General features: G+C 49.2%; 1 protein-coding gene across 4 annotated transcripts in view; it reads left to right on the forward strand.

Annotated features, from left to right (window-relative positions):
• KCNQ2 (potassium voltage-gated channel subfamily Q member 2) overlaps positions 1-23585 on the forward strand; it is a 75043-nt gene that overhangs the window by 4260 nt on the left and 47198 nt on the right. For all 4 annotated transcript variants that reach the window (XM_066561589.1, XM_066561590.1, XM_066561593.1 and 1 more), the window contains exons 2-5: positions 19455-19545; positions 20400-20526; positions 22291-22466; positions 23322-23447. In XM_066561589.1, the coding sequence (XP_066417686.1) occupies positions 19455-19545; positions 20400-20526; positions 22291-22466; positions 23322-23447 (520 nt within the window). The remainder of the gene's footprint in view (positions 1-19454; positions 19546-20399; positions 20527-22290; positions 22467-23321; positions 23448-23585) is intronic.

Genomic DNA, 23585 nt, shown 5'->3' on the forward strand with positions numbered 1-23585 from the left:
CTTATAAAGCTGTGTGCTCAGGAACCAACATAATTCTTGCATTTCCTACTTAGAATTTACAACCCTGATGCATCTCTTTAAGTGTGTTAAAAATAGTTTGGGTGCATTTTTCATCTTCATACTGTGCACCATACATTTAGTTAATTAAGCAAGTGCATGGACTTAAATTATAATAAGGAGGAACATTTCCTCCCTGTCTAATTCCATTCAAATTTCCTTGTGCCATCTCTATCCCATTTGTTCTTCCCTTTTCACCCAGGCAAGCCACCTCTCTCTCCTGTGCCCTGCCTGCTCTGCCTGCATCCTGGCATGGCCATGGCTGGCTCAGGGGGAGCACAGAGAGTGGATGAGGGGCTTCCCTGGAGTTCCAGGGTTTCTCTTTGCAGATGTGGCCTCTTTTGTGATTCCTTTCACTCCTCAGAACCGATGGTTATTTCACACAGATCCATTTCCAGATAATCTCTTACCCCAAAATTCAGGGTGAGTGTGGTCTGACAGTCTCAACTGTCCATCCCCAAACCCTGGGGAGTTCATGGCAAGCCCTCAACTCAGACAGGGTTGCTGTGGGCAGGTAAGATGCCACCCGACCCAGCCCATCCACCGGTGATGTGCAGGGGCCTCTCCTGGGTTCCCCTGCCCACCTCCAGGCTGAGGGGGATGAAGGGGCCAGCACAGATCTCCCACAGGTGCTGGGCTTAATAAACCTGCTGGGCTCTGACCTCCAGGGCTTCTGCCCTGAGCTGGGGGGTCCTGTCCACCCCAGGGACCAGGGCACCTTCCTGCTGGGATGCCTCACAAGCTCCTCTCCAGCTGCTTAGTCAGAGCTTGGTGGGAGCAGCCTGATTTCAGTTGCTTTAATGTGTCACGTTCCAGCCATCATATTCACCCCACACTGACATTAAGGAAATGAAAAACAAGCTGATCCCCTGGGTGACCTCCTTTTTTGTGCTGCAACACACCTCAGATGAGTCTTGCTGTGGTTCGATGTATTAAAGAAGGAATAACCCAAAATGCAAGCTCCAAATTCTGTACTAAAGGGAAGATGGGCGTATCTCAAAGAGATATAGTTACAAAAATCAGGTTTCTTGATTTTTTGTTTGCATTGTAGCTCAAGGAAAGGGTGACAGGGTGAGCCACTGTGCCCAGGGTGAGCAGAGCACAGGGTTTACCAGGCATCAGTGGTGCTCACATGGATAAAAAGCAGGTAAATTTAGTGTTCAGCTTCTGGGAGTTAAGTAGCAAACACTTAGCCCTGCATAACCTTTTTTAAGGTAGCCCAAATGCTCACTGGTTTCTTAGTTCCTGAGGAACAGATTGTTCTTTAAATTGTGGTGACAGGGAGCTGTGCCAGTCCCTTTTCCTGCCATGTAATCTCCTGTGGAACAGATATGGTAGAGCTGAGAAAGGTGGGGAGTGGTTCCTACAGAGGATTAGTGGCTGTCCCTGTTGCTGTGATGTCCCTGCACATCAAAGAGAGGAGTCTCCAGCACTGAGACACACACTTCTTTGGAATAATGCAATGATTTTTCACCCCTGATGGTCCAAAAGGAACCACATTGCAAAACCAGATTGTTGTGATGGTCTGGACTGAGTTTCATGAATGTATTTAGAATGCATTGAGAGTGTATTTAGATGTAGCTGACTAGTGAACACATGATGGCAAAACCAGGTGGTGCAGAAGGACAGGGGGTGCAGGATCCTCCACCACCACCCATTTAAATGCTCCTAATCAGGCTGCAAGACAAAAAGATTTGGGCTGTTCTGACAGCCACCTGTGATGAAAGATGACTCCACCAGGACTGCAGGAGTAGACATTCCGATGTCAAATTTGTTTTGCACTGAGAGCAGGCTGAGTGAGGAGCAGGCCGTGTGAGGAGCAGGCCGAGTGAGGAGCAGACCGTGTGAGGAGCAGGCCGAGTGAGGAGCAGGCTGAGTGAGGAGCAGGGTGTGTGAGGAGCAGGCTGAGTGAGGAGCAGGCTGAGTGAGGAGCAGGCTGAGTGAGGAGCAGACCGTGTGAGGAGCAGGCTGAGTGAGGAGCAGGCTGAGTGAGGAGCAGACCGTGTGAGGAGCAGGCTGAGTGAGGAGCAGGCCGAGTGAGGAGCAGGCCGTGTGAGGAGCAGGCCGAGTGAGGAGCAGGCTGAGTGAGGAGCAGGGTGTGTGAGGAGCAGGCTGAGTGAGGAGCAGGCCGAGTGAGGAGCAGGGTGTGTGAGGAGCAGGCCGTGTGAGGAGCAGGCTGAGTGAGGAGCAGGCTGTGAGGAGCAGGCTGAGTGAGGAGCAGGGTGTGTGAGGAGCAGGCTGAGTGAGGAGCAGGCTGTGTGAGGAGCAGGCCGTGTGAGGAGCAGGCCGTGTGAGGAGCAGGCTGAGTGAGGAGCAGGGTGTGTGAGGAGCAGGCTGAGTGAGGAGCAGGCCGAGTGAGGAGCAGGCCGTGTGAGGAGCAGGCTGAGTGAGGAGCAGGCCAAGTGAGGAGCAGGCTGAGTGAGGAGCAGGCTGTGTGAGGAGCAGGCTGAGTGAGGAGCAGGCCGAGTGAGGAGCAGGCTGAGTGAGGAGCAGGCTGAGTGAGGAGCAGGCCGTGTGAGGAGCAGGCCGTGTGAGGAGAAGGCCGTGTGGGGAGCAGGCCGTGTGGGGAGCAGGTTGAGTGAGGAGCAGGCCGTGTGAGGAGCAGGCCGAGTGAGGAGCAGGCTGTGTGAGGAGCAGGCTGTGTGAGGAGCAGGCTGAGTGAGGAGCAGGCTGAGTGAGGAGCAGGCTGAGTGAGGAGCAGGCTGAGTGAGGAGCAGGCTGAGTGAGGAGCAGGCTGTGTGAGGAGCAGGCTGTGTGAGCTTGCTCAGCTCCCTGAAGCCCTGGCGACCTCGGCTCCCCACGTGGCTCCCGTGGCCTTTTCCTGGGAAAGCTGCAAGCTCAGCCTCCTGTGGCACTGACAGCAGAGGTGTCTTGAGGGCGTCCTGTGCGTTTGTTGTGAGGCACTGGAATAATTACTTGTGCTGTTGGATGGGGAGTACCACACAAAACACTGGCTGGGATGGCAGGAGCTGCTTCCTTACAGCCTCGGGCCTTCTTGGCTCTACAGCTGCCAATCAATGAGGGAAAGCAGAGAGCTCCTGCAGAACTCTCTGGTCTCTCTTTGGCATCACTCCAGCCTTTTAATGTGCTTTTTAGATGTGTGGAAAAGTTTTGGTGTTGGTAAGCATCCATGAGGTGATTTTTTTGGCGTGGATTGGATGTCAAAGAGCTGCCTTTTCTAAGAGAGGAAGCAAGAAGACCTCTGGAATCTTCTCACCTCTCACCTCTTGCTGCTGTAGGGAGGTTATTTAGGCCTACATCAGAGTCACTGGGGTGGCTGGGTGCAAGCCCTTGTGACTGAGTAGTCACTTGATTTGTCTTGGGATCTGTAATGTCCAGATGTTTAAGGTGCTGTGAGCTTTCATTGTGAATTTGGTGATGCTCAGATACGTGCTGGATTCTTTGTGGAAATCCCACAGCAGCCTCAGTGCAGGGTTAGGTGGGCAGGTTTGCCTTCTGGAGGTGCCCATTTCCCTCTGTTGGTGGCAGAGGGAGCCTAACTCACCTTGCAAACCTCAGTGAGAGCTGGGTGGGACCAGTGCAGGCAAGGAGGAGAGATTTTGCATGATTTTAAACTGAAAAACAGGAGTGAGAGGAGGCATATCCCACCTCCTGGCACAGCCTGTGGGAACTGGGGTGTTCAAAAACTGCCCTGTGGACACCCCAGCAGGTAAGGTGAAGGGGAGAGATGAGGCTGATCCACATTGAAATAGGATGACCTGGATGTGAGATCCACCTTGGAGAAGTGGTTTTGAGAAAGGAATCTTTGTAGCAAGCCCTGATCAACTCTTGTGATCTGCAATGCAAGACTGGGAACAATCAGAAGCCACCCAGCCTTGTTGACACTGGTTTTAGTTCCTAAGCAGCTGAGTTGTGTTTCAGAGTGAAGTGCCCAGTCTCCACCTTCATTCAGAAATCCTCCTTTTCTTACTGCCACTCCAGGAGGGTGGGACAGGGAAAAGAAACAAGAGGACAGGCAAAGGCAGAGGGAATCTGAGTTAGGAGGCAACTGCTCTCTGTCTGAAGCTCCTGGCAGCTCCATCGTGGCTGGTGCTTGGTCTCTTCAGGACAGATTTTGCCTTGCGGAGGGTCTTTCCCCAGCATTCACAAATTCCTCATTTGTAAACAAACCCTGATCTGCCTGGCAGTTCTGCTCTCTCGTTTAGAGCTCTGCCAGCCCTGGGGAGGTGACAGTGTGGGAGCAAATTAGGGCTGGGGTGGCAGCAGAGCTGCTGTCACGCACTGCAAGGGATGAGCACAGCAGGGCAGGCACTCCTGACAAAGCTTCCACAGCGAGCCTGTCACTCTCCATGAAGTTATCATGAGGCCCAGGAAAAAAATAAAAATAACCTATCAGGAATCCTGGCTCAAGGGGGACTTGTGGACACCTTGTGTGTCTCCTGTGTGAGGGCAGTAGGTTGTGTCTGGGCACCTGCTTTTTTTGTGTTTTTTTTCTCGCAGATTTGGTGTGGTGGAAAAAACTAATATGGGGTGCAAAGGAAAAAGAAAAACAATCAGTCAAAGAATAGTTAAAGTGAATAGAAAGGGGAAGATATTATTCAGTTAGTATTACAGCATACAGATATTATTCTGTTAATATTACCCTTCTACTAAGGGGAGTAGAAGTCTACAAGCTTCTGTTCTGCCCATCAAGTCAAAAAGAGCCAATCCCTGCTGGAAGAGTTGGTGTACTGAGCATCCAAGACACAGAAAAGGCATTAAACAGTCATTGGGGCACTGCTGGTAAATGTTATCTTTGCTCCACTTTTCTTTTTAACAGCATTTCCTGTCACCTGATTTGCTTTTGGATTGGTGGTTTGGTTTCTGTCTGTGCTCCTTGGGCTTGCAAAGGAAGGTGGGGGTGGCTTTGGCCAGCCTGGGAACCTCAGCAGGGCTGGCATTGGGCTGGGAGGATGGAGGTGGCACCTTCCCAGTGACATGGATCAGCCACAGAGGGACAGTTTGCTGTGATCTCACTGTTCATTACAGATGCAGCATGGGGAGGGCTGTGAATGGGTCTTATTGACTTTCTCCTGTTGGGGTGTTATATGTGGCAGTGAAATGACAGCTCTGGGAGATGTTCTCCTGCATGTTTATGGGCTTGTGCTCAACTCACAGTCTCAGAGTGGCCATTAATTGGGTTTATGCTTGCTGGGAGGTTCATTACCTGATCTGAAGAATGTAATAAGGGGTGTAAGAGCACTCCATCTTTCACTCAAGAGGAGAGCAAAATAGGTAAATATAAATATCTGTATGTTATAGCTGGACAAACAGGGAGTGAGGCTCTGATTCCTCCTGCCACTTCAAGCCATATGGTGGTTAAGCCTGAGTGCTTCCAGGAGGGGCGGTGAAAAACAAAACCTCTCCCCAAGAACAAGGGCTACTCAGTGCTCTTCAGGCAGGTGTACTGCAGGAAGGGCTTGGGCTGGTGTGACCATGCCTCAATGTTGGACATTGTTATTTTTCAGTGGTTATTCATCCTTCCTCTTCCTTTATGCCTGGCAAGGATGGAAATGCCAAGTCTTGCCCAGTTGACCTCTTGCTAGGCCTTCCTCCAAGCTTTCTGGGGTTTATTAGCAATGATTTGTGCTTTAAGGACTGGTGAGATTCCTGAGTCATCCCCTTAGGCAGGGGGCTATTTATTTCAGTGTGTGTGTTACACTCCCTGGGAGTGGGTGTCTCTCTTCCGCTTTTGGATCCTGCCCTGACACTATATAAAGACTCCAGGCTTGAATGAGCAACAAAGCCAACCCTCAAACTGGCTCCATCCTTTGGAAGATCCGTGCTGCTGTTCCCATCTCTCCTGGCTGCAGGAGCAGGGCTGTTTGGAGCATGGGTAGGAGCTTGCATGGGATGTTTGTCCATCTCGGGCTGTGGAGCTGCTGGGACAGCTCCTGGGGACCTGAGTGTGCTGCATGTCCTTGTCCAGGAGCAGCTCTTGCTCTCCAGTGGCTCATGGCCGAGGGGGAGGTGGGATTTGTACCCTTTTTCTTTTTTCCCCAGAGGTTTCTCTGCTGATCCTGCTGGGTTTTTGATTAGTGGGGTTTTCATTATTTAGAAGAGATGAGGTGTTGAGGGGCTGAGAGTCTCTGTTGGTATCAGAGCAGGGACTGGAGGTGCCATGGGCGAACGTGGGTGGGCTCCTCTGAGACACTCCAGTGCAGGAATGTTGCTGTGTCCTTTTCCCCAGGATGGGCCTCTCCAGACACTCCCCATGCCTGCAGAAAGCTGCCCTGCAATGAATTTGGGGGGGAAGGAGCAGCACCTCTCTGGGACCTGCACAGCAGCCAGCCTGCTCATGGCAGTGCTCATCCAAAAGCTGACTTCACACCCAATTAAGCATCACCCTGAGCCAGAGGGACAAGTCCTCATGTCATTATGTCTTGAACTCAATTGCTGGCACTTCATGAGGGCTGTGTCTCCACAGCCTGAGGGAATGGAGCATTTAATCCGTATCAGCTCTAAAGAAACTCGGTTAATGTGATCTCTGGTTGGGTTCTTGTGGGTAGGGGATGCACATCTCTGGCATGGTCTTTTTCTTAGTTATGGCTATTCCTGTAAGGAAGGGAAAAGTCTTAGACAGAAGGAAAAATTCCTGAGCTCTTTGTCTGTAATTTACCAGAATTTTGCATTGAATTTTTCTTCTCCACCTTTTCATCTTTTAACATCTCGATGTTTTTAATGCTATTCTTAATTAGCAGCTTCTTGCTTATCATGCCAGCTAATGAGGGATAGGAAGAATTTCTGCACTGACCCTTTGTAGCTGATGATGTGTTTCTTTTCTGCAACAGAAAACAGATGTAATTTAAAACTTTCTCTGAGCTGCTCCTCCAGACCCAGAGGCTGCACCCTCCCCTTCCTGATGCAGTTGTGGGCGGTGGGAGCACCTCAAGTTATATTAAATGACACAGAGAGAGCTGCTGAGGTTTGGTGTGAGGATCAGCAGATTAATGGGATAAATAGAATCATAGAATTGCATTAGAAGGGATTGTAAAGCTCATCTCATTCCACCCCTGCCATGGGCAGGGACACTTTCCACTATCCCAGGGTGCTCCAAGCCCTGTCCAACCTGGCCTTGGACACTTCCAGGGATCCAGGGGCAGCCACAGTTTCTCTGGGCAACCTGTGCCAAGGTCTCAGCACCCTCACAGGGAAGAATTTGTTCCTAATATCTAATCTAATCCTGTCCTCTGTCAGTTTAGATAATACCATGTAGGTATGAAACTTGGTTTTAAATGGGCAGTGATTTTAAACAATCTTAGTATTGGGAGAATGATTTGGGGTTGTAAGTATAGGAAAAGGCAATGGAAGTGTCTGAATAAAAAAAATAAATGGGACTCTAGAGTTGTTTCTCTCCTACTGTTTTTACCAGGTGGTGGGGATGTAAACATTACAAGAATGTGGGGCATATCCCAACCTCGGGTATTCATCCAAGATTTGGAATAGCCAAACCTAGGACACCTCCTAATAATTCAGGGCTTGGTTTTGTCTGGACTTGGCCCATCCATATGCAAGAACTTGGGCACCTGGGGAGCACCTCCATCAAACCTGCCATTTTTGGTTCCCCTCTTTGCAGACAGACCTTTGTGGGTGTGTGTTTGCCAGAGAGCACCTGCTCAAACCTGTAGATAAACAGGCTGAACCTCCAAGAGGAGTTCAGTCCTCTCTGGCCTTGCTCTTCCCCCCTTGGGAGGTGAAAATCACAGAGAAATTCATGAAGGTAATGAATTGCCTCCCCATCTGTTTCTGGGGAAGGCCCTGCAGTCACATCCCTGTGGGATGTGTTGGGAAGAGTGGCTGGAGTCAAGCCTGACCCTTTGATGGCATTCCCTGCTGGCTGCAGGGGCCTGGTGGGATGTGCATCCCATCTGGATGAGCCCAGGGCTGCAGCATCAGGCACAGGCCTGATGGGCTTGCTCACTTATTTTCCATTTGCTAAAAGACAGCAGAAATTAAATGAAGATTAATTAAACTTTTTTTTCCCCCTCCTTCCTGCTTCCTCTTGCTCTTTGCTGTTTCTAGGGAAGACTGAAAATAGGTGCTGGAGAGGAAGCTGAGCTCTGAGCATCCTTTCAGGAGTGCAGCATATGGCCCCCATGGGACTGCAGGGAAAGGCCCTCTCATTATGGGGAAAGTCCTGTGAGGCTGGGTTACACAACCAGCATGGAGCTGCTCCTGCTCTGCTTTAGCAGCAGGCTGAGGATGCTGTGACTCCAAATACTGTGACTTCCACGGTGCCAGGTTATAAATTGTGCTGTTCCCACTTCCCCATCAGCTCCTCCTGCAGATGACAGTGGCCCTGGCAAACAAACCCAGGGCTGTAGCTCTGGCTTAGGGGGAGCAAGGAGAAGGTGCAGATGCAGAGCAGGAGGCCCAGGGCCAGCTGCAGACCCAGGCAGCTGCTGAGCTCTGTGCTGGTTTCCTGTGGCTCCTGAAGCCTGCAGTCCTGGCTGCAGATTGCTGTAATTCCCAAGGTCAGACCCGTGCTCGCCGCCTGGAAGGAATGGGTGGTACCTGCAGCTCTGCAGGAGATGGTTTGAGCAGCACTAACCCAGCTGTGGTCCTGCTGTTGGTCATTCCCTTGCCCCACATCTGGGCACATCTGTGTGTGCCTGCACCAGGCACCTGCAGCATCCCCGAGCGGAGCTGCTGGATGTGACCCAGGTGGGTGATTCCCTGCTTTTCCAGAGAATGGGCTGTGAAAGCTGCCTTGGGAGTAAGCTGGGAATTTGATGTGGGATCTCACTGCTGCCAGGCTGGCTCTGATTTCCTCTGGAGCCCAGGGGAGCAGCACCACCTCCTTCTCCTGTTCCCAGGCTGAGCTGCAGCAGCTCTCCCAGGCAGCAGCAGTACAGCGATGCTGCAGGGCTGGGGGAGCTGCTGGGGGACTTGGATCATTCCTGAGAAAAGGGGGTTAAAAGCAGGTTTTTGCAAGCCTTTCCCTGCCATTTTAAACGGGAAGGATGTTTCCCTGGCAACGAGATGGATGCTTCCCAGCAGAGCATATGGCTTCCATCGACTTTGATTTACCAGCGTGTTGAAATGGCAGCTAGATAATCTCTCTTCAGCTTTTCTGTGTCCATGCCATGTGTCCCTGGTCCTTAGGAGTTTTTAAAGGGTCCATCCCCTGCAGTGCTGCCCCTGCTCCTGTCCCAGGGCTGGGGCTGCTGTGGTGCCAGGGCTGAGTCTGGGGACCTTTGCAAAGAGGGACCTGCACAAAAGACCTGAGCATCACCCAGAGCAAGGAGCTGGAGGGTGGGAAGGAAAACCTTCCTTGCTTCTGCTGCTTTTCCCCAGTCAAGCAGCTCCTCCTCCTCAGAGATTATAATCCACAGACCTCTCTTCCTATTCTCCTCCCTGCTTTAAATCATTTTTAGATGTTTTCCACCTTTCACCACACAATCATCTGCCTCCTGCAACTTGCTATTTATTGTTGTGTTTACCGGCACAGGGGAATAAGTAATAAGGGAGCAAACCTGTCATTTGCTGTGCGGGGGAACACGGGGGAGCTGCTTTCTGGGAGCTCGTGGCTTTCCCAGGCTGGCTGGTGTGGGCCAGCCCCATGGAGCTCCTGTGGCAGCCTCCTTTGAGGGGCAGAAATGGGGGAAGAGGTTCTTATCCTCACTGCTGCCCATCACCGTGGCAAACTTGATGAAAATCAGCCAACAGATCCATATTTTAGGTAGAGACAGGGAGGCAGCCAGACAGGGGGATGGTGTGAGGCTCATCCATTGTCAGGGGATCCACAGAGGTTTGGTCGCCACCTGGTTGGTGCTGTCTGAGCCTGATTCCCATCTGCCCATGTCTGGGTGGTTCATAGCGATGAGTAGCAGTGAGGGATAGGTGTGGGGTTTGGGAACTGGCTGGATAATGAGCCTTAACTGAAGAGGTTGTGCTGACCTGTGAACTGCTGCATTGCAGGGACAGCTGGGGGGGACAGGCATCATTCCTCCCCTCTTACACTGATGGAGGATTTGGGTGAGGTAATGTCACCTTTTTTGTGAGTATCCAGGTGAGCACAAAAGCCCTGAATGTGCTGGTTCGTGACCCCAGCCCTGCCTGCAGCAGCCCCCAGAGCTGCCCAGTTCAAACGAGGCTCCCTCATTAACTGAGGTTGCCTTGATTTCCTGTGGCAGGGCCATGGCTTCCCTCCCCTTTCTGCAGGGTTCAGCTCTCTGGGCAGCCTCTCCCTCTGCAGAAGTTCCTTAGTGTGTGAGCTGGGCTCTCCTGCTCCCAGCCACACCTGGCCACCCACCTGCAGAATCTGGGTTTTGCCAGGGAAGAAGTGAGAGGTGACAGAAGTGATTAATTGTCCTTTGGTGCTGGGGATTCCTGTATCAGGTGCAGAGAGAGGCTGTGCCCTGGCAGAGCTGGCACTGTCTGTGCAGGTGCCACGAGCTGCCCTGAGCCAAGGAAGTGCCCATGTGGGTGGTGACAGGATGGTGATGTCCCCATGGCTCCTGGGGAACACAAATCTGCCAGCTGCTCAGGGAACCTTTGCTGATGGAGAGGAAAAGGGGGAAAAGGACTTTTGAATTCAGAGCTGCAGTTTTGGGAGACTCAAAATAGTTCTGTTAGTGGTGAAGTTGAGCAGGGATTGACTGGCAGCTGGCATGATGTTCTCCTCTCCCTGCGGTATAACTGAGCTGGTTCAGCAATTTTTTAGGGCTAAAGAGCTCTGTCTTCTAAATGCTGAGCTCTCCAAGATCCAAGTTTGTTTTGTGTCCCTTCACCCTGGGCAGCTCCTCTGGGCTGCCTGTCTGCATGGCCCAGATGCTGCTCCTGGAAAAAATGTCCCCATGCTGACAGGAGCAGCTTCTCAGGCATGGAAACACCAGGGCTGTGCTCTGCCACCCCTGCTGTGGAGGACCATGATATCCTACCAACGTGGGGAGGGGATGCAGAGCTCCAAAACCACCACTGGCCCTTTATTTCTGTTTGTTGGACCTAGTCCTGCGTTCTCTTTGCCAAACTCAGGCGTCCCTCAGGCATTGCAGGGTTTGGACCCAGCTGAGCTGGAGCCTTTCCTGTGGCAGTGCAGCCCCCTTGGCTTTCAGGGGATTATTCCTGATTTGTGTGAGTGGGTGAGAGGGAACATCAATCCTGATTATTGTGGCATTCCTGTTATTCCTCAGGTTACATTTTTTTACCCAGTGCGGGGGTCACAGTCTTTTGGGGACTGAAATCAAAAGGCTGTAAGCCAATTCCTTTGCACCGTGGCTGTGAGCTCCTGCTCACTACCTGGGACAAGAGAGGTAAAATTAAACAGATGTTGAAATTGCCAACTCTTAGATTTTATATGGGCAGTTTGTAAATATTTCCTTATTTTCCCCAGTTTGTAAATATTTCCTTATTTTCCCCAAGACTCTGTTAATTAAACAAACAAATGAACAAATGAAATGAGCAGGGCTTTGGTAATCCTTGCATTTTACACTTTGGTGTTATCCATTAGCCTTTGGTTCTCAGAAACCACATCCTTGTCTTCTAATTATCAAGGAATGAAGCTGGGGATGGGCCCTGGGAAATGGGGCATCTGAGTGCCTTCAAAATTGCCAATATCTCAGCCATTCTCCTTTGCTTTAGCTGGGAGGGAGCCCAAGAGCAGCAGTTCTGGGGTCCTGCTTTTACAGCAGCACAAACCAAGGGCCTCACCCATAGGGAAATAGAGGTTTTTAAAGGCAGCACAAGGATTTTGAACTATTTAGTTGCCTTCTGTGGGTGTGGGACAGTTCAGGTGCATGCTGAGAGCTGCTGAGCCCCTGTGGCAGCAGCTCCCTAAGGATGCTCTCAGCAAGGATTTTTGGTTTTGAGGTGTTGAAATTCGTGGTGCTGTAGAACCAGTGCAGAGTCAGAGATGGGGAAGGGAACCTGCAGGAGCTCAGGGGGATGGAGCTCATCCTCAGTGGGCAGGAAACCTCAGGCTCCAGCTGAATTACTGCTTCTGGGACAGACCCTTGAAAAACCAGCTACTATTCCTGTCTGCTGCAGGAACCAGCCCGATTGGAGACAATCTCCTATTTGCAATTAGACCAGAGCCTATTTTTGTATGTCACATTCCCTCGAGGAATGTTTAGATGAGATGCTGCATTACATTTTATAGGGACAGCTTTCTTATAACCCAGTTCTAGAGCTCACCTCAGATCGAGTGACTTGCCCAGGTCAGTCAAAGGAGTTTGACCTCAGCAAGAAGAGTTTTAATTCCTGCATGCTCCAACCATGCAGCATTTCCTTGGCTTCTGAAATCTATTTTTCTTGAGGTGTTGTGGAAAAGCCAGGCTTAAGAAACAGAAATAACTTGATCTTCAAATAGGGATAAAGGTTGGATCAGGAAGGTTTGTATTCCTGTGCTCACTAGCAATGATTTTTCCAGGGTGGGGAGGAAGCAGAGGCACTTTTGGGGGAATACCCTGTGGGATGAAAGAGAGACAGTGCTCAGATTTCAATCTGAATAATGTGGGTATTGCATGAGACAGCAACTTTCCCTCACATCAAAATCAATGAACATGATCTGAATAAATGCCTGCACAGACATTTTAAGAATTACTTAAATGTCCAATATTTTATACTCTTAATTTACCTCCCAATGCACTGTAATTGCACCGTGGGCTTTAGGATTCTCTCCCATGAACCATTTCTGCAGCTGCATGAATATATTTCTCCCCACCAAATTTTTTGAAAGAAAGCCTCAGCCCAGCAGAGCTGGATCCCAGCAGGAACAGACTCTTCTGGCAGGTGCACAGGCTTGATTAATACTTTGGGTTTTCCTCCAGACATCTGGCTCCTCTGAGGCTGCGTGTGCAGGGCGAGGAGAATACGCAGACAAGCATTTCCAAGTGATTCATTCTGGGTGAGGACAGAGCAGAACATTGGAGCTAGAACTTTGCATGCAGTCATTATTATTAATAAAGCTTTTATTCAGCCTAAGTTAAATGATTAGAGCCAGCCTGTAAAAATCCCAAGCAATTCCTTACATTTAACTCCTTTTCCCACTGTAAGGGTTCAGAGCTTGATCTCCATTCCCTTGCATTTCCAGACAGCTTTTGTTCTTTGAGGCTTCAATCCAGAAAAGCTCTTAAGCTCACTCTTGCTCCTAAGTCTGAGGATACACAATCCTTTGCGGGACTGAAGAAATATTATTTCATGGAAACCAAATTTCAGCTCAAATTCCTGCAGCCCATGGGTTTGGGTCAGGACTCTGGCACTCCTGTTACAAGCAAGGGCAAAAGGCTGGAGGAGCTTTTGGAGTGGCAACTGATTTCAGAGGTGGTGGATATTGAAGGAAAAATTTCCTAAATCCTGCTTTTATTTTTGAGAAATGGGCTTCCTAAATAGAAGGAAGGCAGGGCAAGAGGTTTTCTTGTGGCTTGGTTGTGCCACTTTGCCGAGCTCTTACGGGGAGATTTCATTGATGTGTAGATGTGGCACTTGGGGACATGGTTTAGTGGTGGCCTTGGCAGTGCTAGGGAAGGGTTGGACTCAAAGATCTTGGAGGGTTTTTTCAACCTAAATCATTCCATGATTTTCCTTCCCATCCCAGGGCCAGCCCTTTAACATGGATCCCTGAGAGCTGTTTCTCTGTAGCCTGATGAATTCTCACCTCCCAGCACACCACCTAAAGCCTCTTTGCACACACCACAGCCTTCCCTGGAACGCTGCTTTGGTCCTCTGGAGATGCTGCAGTGCTCCTTTTAGACCACCAGCTCCAGTGGAAGGTGGCAGCCCCAAGGCAGGGGCTTGGAATTAGGAGATCTTTAAGATTCTTTTCAACCCAGACCATTCCACAGTTCACCCCACAGTCCTCAGTGCTCTTTATGGCTTTGTAAAGCAAGGGGGTTCTTATCAAGGCAGCTCAGGCATCACCTGAGTGCACTGAGAATGCACAGGAGCTGTGAATGTTGTCCCAGACAGGCCTTTGATAATGATTTGTTAAAAAGTTTATAAACCATGACAATCCCTGCCTTGGAGCCAGCCACTGTGCTCATCACCATGTTTCCTACCCCATGGATGCTCAGGGATCCTCCAGGCTCATTCAAGGAGCAAAATCTCAGGACAGAGGATGGGGCTGGGCATGGCCAAACCTGAGGGGATTGAGATGCCATCAGGAGTTATTTTTGGGAAGAAGGAGAGCATTTATTAAGGCACAGCACCAAAAGGCAGGAGTCTCCACTTCTATTTCCAGCTCTTCTAGTGACAGAATTTGCCTTGGGAGATGATTTTGGCTGAGACCAAGTGATGTGGGAACCCAGAGTGAGGTATTCAGGCTTCTATTCAGCCTTGGAAATGAGCAGCCAGGCTGCAAGTCACAGCAGGATTGCTTACATGAATAAAGATGATGGATGCTCCTGGCTAGGGGTAGGTGCCGTACAACAAAGTTTTTATCCCTGGAAAAGTCACAGCTTTCTCAGCATTTTGCTTCTGACTCAATGGAGGTTTAAATTGAGCTGCAAATACTCCCATTCTGGTTTTGAGGCTCTCTGAGCACTAAAAGGCATTTGCCAACCTCTGTTCCTCTTTGCTGTGGATGCCCTTTCACCTTCACTCATTGTCATTTCTGTGTTTTCCTGGCCTTTGATTTACATCAAAGTTTTAGGTACTTGAACTGCAGGATTTTACAGAGCCCACAGCAAATGGCTTTACTGGGATTGCACATAAGCATGTCAGTTTTATTTTATCACAATTATCAATGTCTTGTTTACATCCCCAAAGTAATTGTCAAGTGTTTTAAATGTTTTAAGTTGCTTTTCATTGTGCAACTCTTGAATGCCTGCGGTGAAATACTCCTTCCTTTCCAGCTTTGCCCCTTCTAATTAAACAAATCATTAATGGCCTTTCCCAATTCCAGGGAAAGCCATTAAAGTGGGCAACAAGCACAGTGGCTTATTGCAAGCTTCTGTCACCTCCTTGTGTTGTATCCATCTCCATCACATCCAGGAACCCAGTTGCTAATTAGTGGTGCTCCATCAGAGGAACCCCAACATTTCTGAATGTCAGGGAATGTCAGTTATTTGAATATGAGTATTTCAGGAATAAATTTAGAGGCCTTTTTAAAATTCTTATGTAAATGGGCATGTAGATTCCAAGGGGGTTTCTTTTGGAAGGCAAATTAGATGATTAACCTGAGAAGGTTTATGATGATTCCATCATGTGCTTTCACTGAGGAAGGAAAAAAAAAAAAGAGAAGGACAATCTTTCGTGTTTCATGCATTTTAAGTGTTTTCATTTCCAAGGGGGAGTTCAGTCATTCCTTTTTCTGTTGCTAACCTGAAGCACAGTGGATATGAAATGTGGATATGCAGATTTTGTGCTGGGATTTAAAAATTGTAATAAGAAGCTTGCACGGGTGTTTTAAGTCAACATAACCTTTGGATGTAAAGTCAGACTTTGGAGGTCTTTGGATTTACTGGCATTAGCAGCAGTCAGATTTGCACAGCTGCTTGGCTGAGCTTAAAGGTCTCAGCAACAGGTGTGGGGGATGTCAGAGCAGCAGAAGGTGCTGGGGGCCTGCAGGAATGAGAGGTGGGTGAGAAAATGCCATGAGGTGTCCCTCTCCAACAGGCTGGAGACAGATTTCTCCTTCCTGTCCCTCTGGAGAGGAGACAGTGGTCCCAAACCACCCTGAATGCTGCCCCAAGTTTTGGGGATGCTGGGTGCTGACTCCAGCCATGCATTGGGCAGGACCTGTCTGCTCAGGAGGAGGACAGTGTCTTCTCCAATGTTCCAAGCAGAATTGGCATCTTTAATGTAAAAAATCATTAGATGGGACCTAATTAACGTTCCCTATTGCAAACTAACATTTCCCAGAGTCAGGCTGCAGACGTAATTTACTTTCATTAGATATGTAGCTTCAAAAATTAGATTCATCCCAACTGCTACACTATTTATTGGCTTGTTTCCCTTTCCTTAGCTATCCATTATTATCTGAAGCCCTTTCCTGATCTGTCTGGGTGGATTAGGTGGAATTAAAGCAGAGTGCAGCTTCCTGTTCCCCCGTGCCCTCCCTCTGTGGCAGCTCAGAGGACACATGCCCCGATGTGCACGTCCCTCTGAGCTTCCCTCTTCCACCCCTCTGCAGGTCCCTCAAGGCCTCCCAGGAGCCTCAACCCCCCAAATGCAGCTTCCTTGCACAAAGGTGCCATTCTCTGAGTCTCCTTTTGCAGCCCCCCAGAGGCTGGTGGGGGGGATTGAGTACCAGAACAGCTCAGAAGGGGCCCTTTACGTCCTGGTAAGTGGGGTCTGGCAGGAGGTATTAAAATAAGGTCAAAACCACAAAAACTCCTGAGACTGGAGGTGTTTCAGGCAAGAATTTAAACTGTCCCTTGTGAGAAGAGGAGCACTTGGGCCTGTGGGTCAGAAATAGGAGAAAAAATTTTTAAAAATCCGGGGTTGCTGGATTCACCTGTCTCCTCTCCTTTTGTCTGTTTTCCTCTTCCCCATTCCTGCCCTACATCAAATCAAAAGGTGATCCAGACTAATGAGGGCTTCACTGGGTTTGACACATGAGAAAGGTGAGACCAGATCTCAGGGGGAAGGGAGCATGCACAGGATATCCACATGCTCAGGCAGAGGAGCTGCATCACTGTGCAGCTATTTTGGGATGTGTGTGCAGCTCATCCTGTGCTGATCCAGAGCCTGCATCCCTTGCTGGCAGCACTGCTCCTTACCTGCTGGCTGGGACAAGGAGATCCCTTACCTGTTGGGGCTGAGCCAGGGCAGGTTTTGTCCCTGTGGGGTTTGGCCATGGATCTCCCATGCTCTGCTGGACGAGCTGGTGCATTCCCTGCTGCCTCCTGTGCTCAGCAGAGCTGTAATTAATGCTGGCCCTGCCAGCCTGATCTGCATCAGGTCTCCCTGGCAATGGAAGCCCTGGGGAGCCCAGAGTGGAAATTGCAGCAGCTCTGAGCTGGCCCTGGGGAGCTGAGGAGCACAGAGAGGCTGGGGAGGAGGCTGCAGGGATGTGCTGGAAGGGGGAGAAGCAGCACCCAGGTGTCCAAGTGCTCCAGTGACACCTGGAGCTGCCCCAGCTCTCCCCATAACCACAGCTTGCACAATCCATCCTCGGGATTTGAAGTGGTAAAGCAATTTCTATTCCTTTTTTCCCCCCTCTCTTATCAATATCTGTCAGCTTACACATACAGGAATCCTCATTTTTTTTGTGATATGTGTCCCTGCCAGGACTCATGAATTGATACTGACTTTATTCTGGATCTATCCAAGGTGATCAACTGAGCAAACACAGTGTGCAAGCCTGCTCTGATATTGACATTTTGCTTTCAACCCTTCCTCAGGCACTTTACAGTGATGTTTGGTCACAAAAATAAATACAGCTCACATTCTACTTCTTTAATCAGAAAATGTAGAATTCCCTTTTCCCTTGATCCCTTTCCATTATATTTTTGTTTGTTTGTTTGTTTGTTTGTTTTCCCTCTTTCTTCTCTCATTGATTATTCATTTGTTTCTTGCTTCAGCATAGAAGTTTGCAGCAAAATCTGGGCCATTCCAGGAGTGCAGCAGCCTAGTTGCAGCTCCTTTCCTTCTGGAGTGTGGGATTCTGCTCCCCCTGCCATGGTGTGGGCAGCAGTGGGACCCTTCTCCAGCTCCCAGGGCATGGCCCCAGCAATCTGGAAAATGTGGGGATGGATGGATGGATGGATGGATGGATGGATGGATGGATGGATGGATGGATGGATGGATGGATGGATGGATGGATGGATGGATGGATGGAGCCCATCTGACAGCAGGGCAGGTTGTGGTGGGGTTGTTTATGGCAAGGGTTTTAAGAGACCAGCTTGGGGAGAAAAGATATTGAAGTGGGACCTACAAGACATTGAGTGACATTGTGAGTGGGATTGCAAGTGAGGTTTTCTTACTCTCCTGAGGCTGTTTCAATTGTCTGCACACCAAATCTGATGTAAAAAGGGGAAACTTGCAGTGAGAAACCAGGCAATACCTGCTTGGTGCTGGATTCATCTTGTGGCTGATAAAGCTCAGCCTTGGCTGAGATGGCTCTGAAGGTCCTTCACCTCCAGCAGTCTCTTCCTCATCACCACGTTTCAGCCTGTGGTTCAAATAAATACTGCAAATCTCCCTATTTTTACTTGTTACTGTGACATTAATGGTCACTGCAAAGCCACAAGCACGACCTGGTGGTGTGAAACTCCTTTTCTTTATTCACCAAAAAGCAGCAGCCCCCACCAGCAGAACCAAACCTTATAAATATTCACAATGCAGTTGGTAGGAATGTGAGACAAAGTCAGACAGATGAATTATTTAATGCTCTTAAAGAATGCAGCTTTTAGTTTCTCCTTGCACTGGCCTACTTTATTGTATTAGTAAATCGATCCTGAGTAAATTAATTTCCCTGCTTTTGTTGGAGCCAGTAGTGGGCAGGGGTGGCAGCCTCCATCCTTGAGCAGATGCCAGGACACCTCAGCAGCTGCGGATTCAGGCGCTGAGTGTCAGGAGAGAGCCGAGCTCCTGTCACTCATCCTGTGCCCTTTAAATTGCATCAGCACTGGGCAGCCTTGGTGGGGGCAGGCAGTGAGTGACAGCCTGGGGTGGCACTGCCCAGGCTGCTCTTGGGATGGAGCTGTCAGAGCTGGGGTTTGAGCATCTCCCTGGTTCTGTGGTAAATTAGACACTGAGAGAGATGATGCCAAGGCTGTATCTCCACAGCTTTTGGGGACAGAGAGCAGCCCAGCTCCCTCCCCAGTGCCAACAGCACCAAAATCACATTCCCTTGGGCTGGATCAAACTGCTCTTCTGTCCCATGTCTGGCCAGAGAAGAGCAGAGTAACAACCACCCACCTCCCAGTGATGCTCAGCAAACCCAAAAAATCACCAGTCTTTCCAGACAGCGGGGAGTTAATGTGGAGTACCTGCCTGAGAAAGGAACACTAAATCCACCCAAAAATGTCCTCCTCTGGCAAGAATTGCAGCACCACTTCTGTGAGAGTTTTTGTGGATGTAAATGCATAAGTAGAGCCCATGCTCTCAGGCCACGCTCCTGGTCCTCAGCCAGTCTGCTCCCCTCTGATCCCAGTTAGAAATGTCCCTGCTCATTTGGGTGCTTTTGGATGTGTGTTGCTGAAAGAGCTGACACTTTTTTGGGGACAAAAATGTCAGAAGTGATCAGAGCAGCCAGCTGGAAGGGGAACTGGATTGGCACTGGCCAAACTGGGGATAGTCCAGTGGGTCCATCCACAAATAACCCTTCCAGTTAGCAAAACTGGGCTTGACTTACCCTTTTTACATGGTGGTGTAGCAGCTGTGCAATAAAAAGTCAGAGAGAAATATATTCAAAATTGCTCTCTGAGTTCATTGGATGAATATGAAAATTTACTGCCATTAAGACTGACCTTCTCTCTCTCTCTCTCTCTCTCCCTTTTTGTGTTCTTTAGTTTTCTACTAGTCTTCTCCTGCCTGGTGCTGTCTGTCTTTTCCACCATTGATGAGTACCAGAACAGCTCAGAAGGGGCTCTTTATATCCTGGTAAGTGGGGGCTGACAGTGAGGTATTAAAATAAGGTCAAAACCACAAAAACTCCTGAGACTGGAGGTGTTTCAGGCAAGAATTTAAACTGTCCCTTGTGAGAAGAGGACCACTTGGGCCTGTGGGTCAGAAATGGGAAAAAAAAATAAAATTAAAAGTCTGGGGTTGCTGGATTCACCTGTTTCCTCTCCTTTTATCTGTTTTCCTCTTCCCTATTTCTGCCCTACATCAAATCAAAAGGTGATCCAGACTAATGAGGGCTTCACTGGGTTTGACACATGAGAAAGGTGAGACAAGATCTCAGAGGGAAGGGAGCATGCACAGGATATTCAGGTGGAGATGGAAAGAGATGAAAAGAGCTCGTGTGACACCAAGGGATGGAGGATCTACAGCATGCCTGCACCAGATCTCCCAGCACACACAGGCAACCAGCCAGTTTTCTAGGGAAAAAGCTGAAATCCCCTTTTGTCCTCCTCTAGGATTAGGTTCAGTGATCCCCATCTCTGCTCTTCCCTCTGCATTAACTGAGTTGAGTCCTGGAGATTGGTGGTAGGGAGACAACGAGGTGTTCATCAGTCCTGTGATGGGGGAGCAAGCACAATGTGAGGAGGTGTAAAACTCCAATTCATGACTACAACGTGCAGCACCTCTCACCACGCTGGGGAGGGGGAGGGAAGACACAGAAGCAGAGATCTGGTGATCTCTCCAGCCTGGGCTCTCTGTCAAGCGGCGCAGACTGCTCAGTGCTGTGTTTTCTGAGGAGCGTTTTTCCGAGGCCGTGGGTTTGTCCTGGATTCTAGAATGTGCTCTCCACCATCCTTTTCCCCCCGCTAATGTCACTGTCCTGCTTGCAGGAAATTGTCACCATCGTGGTGTTTGGGGTGGAGTACTTTGTGCGGATCTGGGCCGCCGGCTGCTGCTGCCGCTACCGGGGCTGGAGGGGACGCTTGAAATTTGCCCGCAAGCCTTTCTGTGTCATTGGTAAGAGCTGAGCCCCTGCTTGAGATTCCCCAGCCCAGGGTGGACATTCCAAGCACTGGCTTGCATGGTGCTCCAGTGTCTTGCATGTGTTTTGGGGGTTAAATTTCAGCTGCTTCATGGTCACCTTGAGAAAGGGAAAAAACCCCAAAGGCAGGAGTCCTAATCCATGGCAATGCTTTTTGTTATTTGTCACAGGGCTCTCCCTGTTGTCTGCTGGCCTGGGAGCCATGCAGTGCCCTGTATACCTCAAGTGTCACTGACAGCTGGCCACAGCCACAGAAGCAGGGTTTAGCCAGGAGAAGCTGAGCACAGGAACTGGAATCCTGCAATCCTGTGTCCAACCTCCACACCAAATTGTTCCCAAGTCATTGAGACTCCGTGTCTCACTTTGCCTTCCCTGGTGCTGATGAGCTGCCTCACAAGGGAGCTGTGAGACTTAATTAATTATTGTTTGTAAAGCACTCAGTGAGTCTCCTGTGAGAGGGGCCATCTGGGCACAGCAGTGATATTTTCTGGGACTAGAAATGGACAGAGTGGCCTTGCCCTTCACTACGGAGGCTGCCTTTGGGAGCTGGCAATGGTCATCTGCAGGATTTCAGTTTATTCCACAGAAAAACACTCCTATAAAATTTGTGTAGCAAATCAGAGAAGAGGGAAGTTTATGGGGTCTTTGATATGTATTGAGGAAGACTTTTTTCTTGACCAATTTCTTGGACTTTGTCCTTAAGCACCTTAGGATTACTATGGAGTATGTATGGATTTTCATTCCCAGTTTAGATGGGGGAATTCCCTGCTCTGTGTAACAGGCAGCTATGGCTAATAAAAGAAGGAGCCTTTGGCAAGGATTTAATCCAATGTTAACACTGAATCAGATCAAAATCCATTTGCAGCATTTGACCCATTTTCTATGGGAATGATGACCATGGAGAAGGAAACCAGGATGTTCCCACAAGGTGTGCAGTGGCTGCTTTCATCCAGTTTCAAATTAGTACTGTGTCCTTCCAGCAGGGGACACAAGTGTAGGGGACCCCTGTCACACACAGCCCAAGGCAGTGGCAACACCTTTCCCTTTGGTATTGATCTGGCAGTGTGGAATTCACATTCTCTGAACCTGAGAGAAGCAGTGAGAGAAGCAGAGAAGAGAATGATCAAAACAATTCTTATCTCATTTGCTGCTCCTGTGTGGTGCCAAAGTAGAATGCAATGTGGAGATTGTTTGCCCAAAGTGATGGTGTTTTGTTTCCTTGGCCTATCAGGGCCAAGTGTGTGTCCAGACTGTTGGTCAGGAGACAATCATGAGATTTTGTTCAGTTGGGTGTTTCTGCAGTTTCAGTTTAGATGTAGTGTAATATAGCATAGAATAATACAGTATAATAAAATAATTAATTAGCCTTCTGATATCATGGAGTCCTCCTCATTATTGTTCCCTGCTCCTGTGTTGTACCAAAGTAGAATGCAATGTGGAGATTGTTTACCCAAAGTGATGGTGTTTTGTTTCCTTGGCCTATCAGGACCAAGCATGTGTCCAGACTGTTGGCCAGCAGACAGTCATGAGATTTTGTTCAGTTGAGTGCTTGTGCACTTTCAGTTTAGATGTAGTGTAATATAGTGTAATATAGTATAGAATAATCTAGTACAATAAAGTAATTAATTAACCTTCTGATTTCATGGAGTCCTCCTCATCATTCCTCCCTTCCTCGCGGGGTTGCCTGTTTTCTGATCTGGCAGCGCTTCCTCAGCTTTCCCTGGCCTGTGTTCCCACAGACATCATGGTGCTGATTGCATCCATCGCCGTGCTGGCAGCGGGCTCCCAGGGGAATGTGTTTGCCACCTCAGCCCTCAGGAGTCTGAGGTTCCTGCAGATCCTGCGCATGATCCGCATGGACCGGCGCGGCGGCACCTGGAAGCTCCTGGGCTCCGTGGTCTACGCACACAGCAAGGTGAGCAAGGCCCTGGCAGGGACGTGGAGCTGCTCTTTGTGTTCTCCCCACCACGGACACTGCTTTGGTTCAGCTCTCCATCCCAAAGCTCTTCCAGGCCTGGGGAGTTGGAAGGACACTGTAGGGACACAGGGGAGTGACACAGGCAGAGACACAAGGTTTGATGGAGTGCTCCACCAGTCAAGGAGGGAAGGGAGAGAGAGATTCCAGTCATGGAACCAATCCCTGGTGTAAGGGCATCAGTTTGGGAAGAGGTTGTTGTTAGCTTTTTGCTTCCTGATGCTTTATTTATGATTTTAACACTTCTCCTGCTTCCTTCACTTTCTTTTCCCCAGAGAAGCTTAGCCAGCTTCTCCAGCACTGTGTAAAAATCACAGGAAATTTTTGTGTCTCCTTTGTCCACCCTTGCACTAACCTAATCCAAAAATAATCACTCCTGTGAATTCTGAATTAAAATTCGGGGAATAGTCCATCCAGACCACAACTTTACAGCTCCTCCTTTAGTGGATTGGACCTGCCCTAAGTAGAATCTCCAGAGATCTGGGGGTTCCAACTCCGCTTCCCTGTGTGAACTGGGGAGTTATCAGAGTTTTTTAAGTCTCAGTTCCAGTTCTTGCAATAATGGAGCTCTTAACACTCAATTCTCCATTTGCTGTGTGTGTTTGGATAATTTGATCTTCAGACCGGGCAGAGCCATGGTCCCATCACAGAAAGTGCCATCACTGATCTCCAGCCAAAACCCCAAACCCTAAACAAGTGAAAGGAAAGTTCAGATCCAGCAGCAAGCAAGAAACTCAGTGTTTGGAGATGAGCACCAGGACTGCAATTCTCTTCTTTCTCTTAATGATCTCACAGGAGCTGATTACTGCCTGGTATATTGGCTTCCTGTGCCTCATCCTGGCCTCTTTCCTGGTGTACTTGGCCGAGAAGGGAGAAAATGAGCACTTTGATACATACGCAGATGCACTCTGGTGGGGTCTGGTAAGTAATTTCCATAGAGCAGCTGCTGGTTATTAAAATAAAATGTCCATTAACCCTCCATCTTCTATCACTTACGTGAGGTATCGACTTAGAGAGTGCTTAGTTAACATTTTTATTAAATGGGCTCAGGCTGTTCCA

The sequence above is a fragment of the Molothrus aeneus genome, chromosome 17 (assembly GCF_037042795.1).
Source record: "Molothrus aeneus isolate 106 chromosome 17, BPBGC_Maene_1.0, whole genome shotgun sequence".
Taxonomy (NCBI): Eukaryota; Metazoa; Chordata; class Aves; order Passeriformes; family Icteridae; genus Molothrus; species Molothrus aeneus.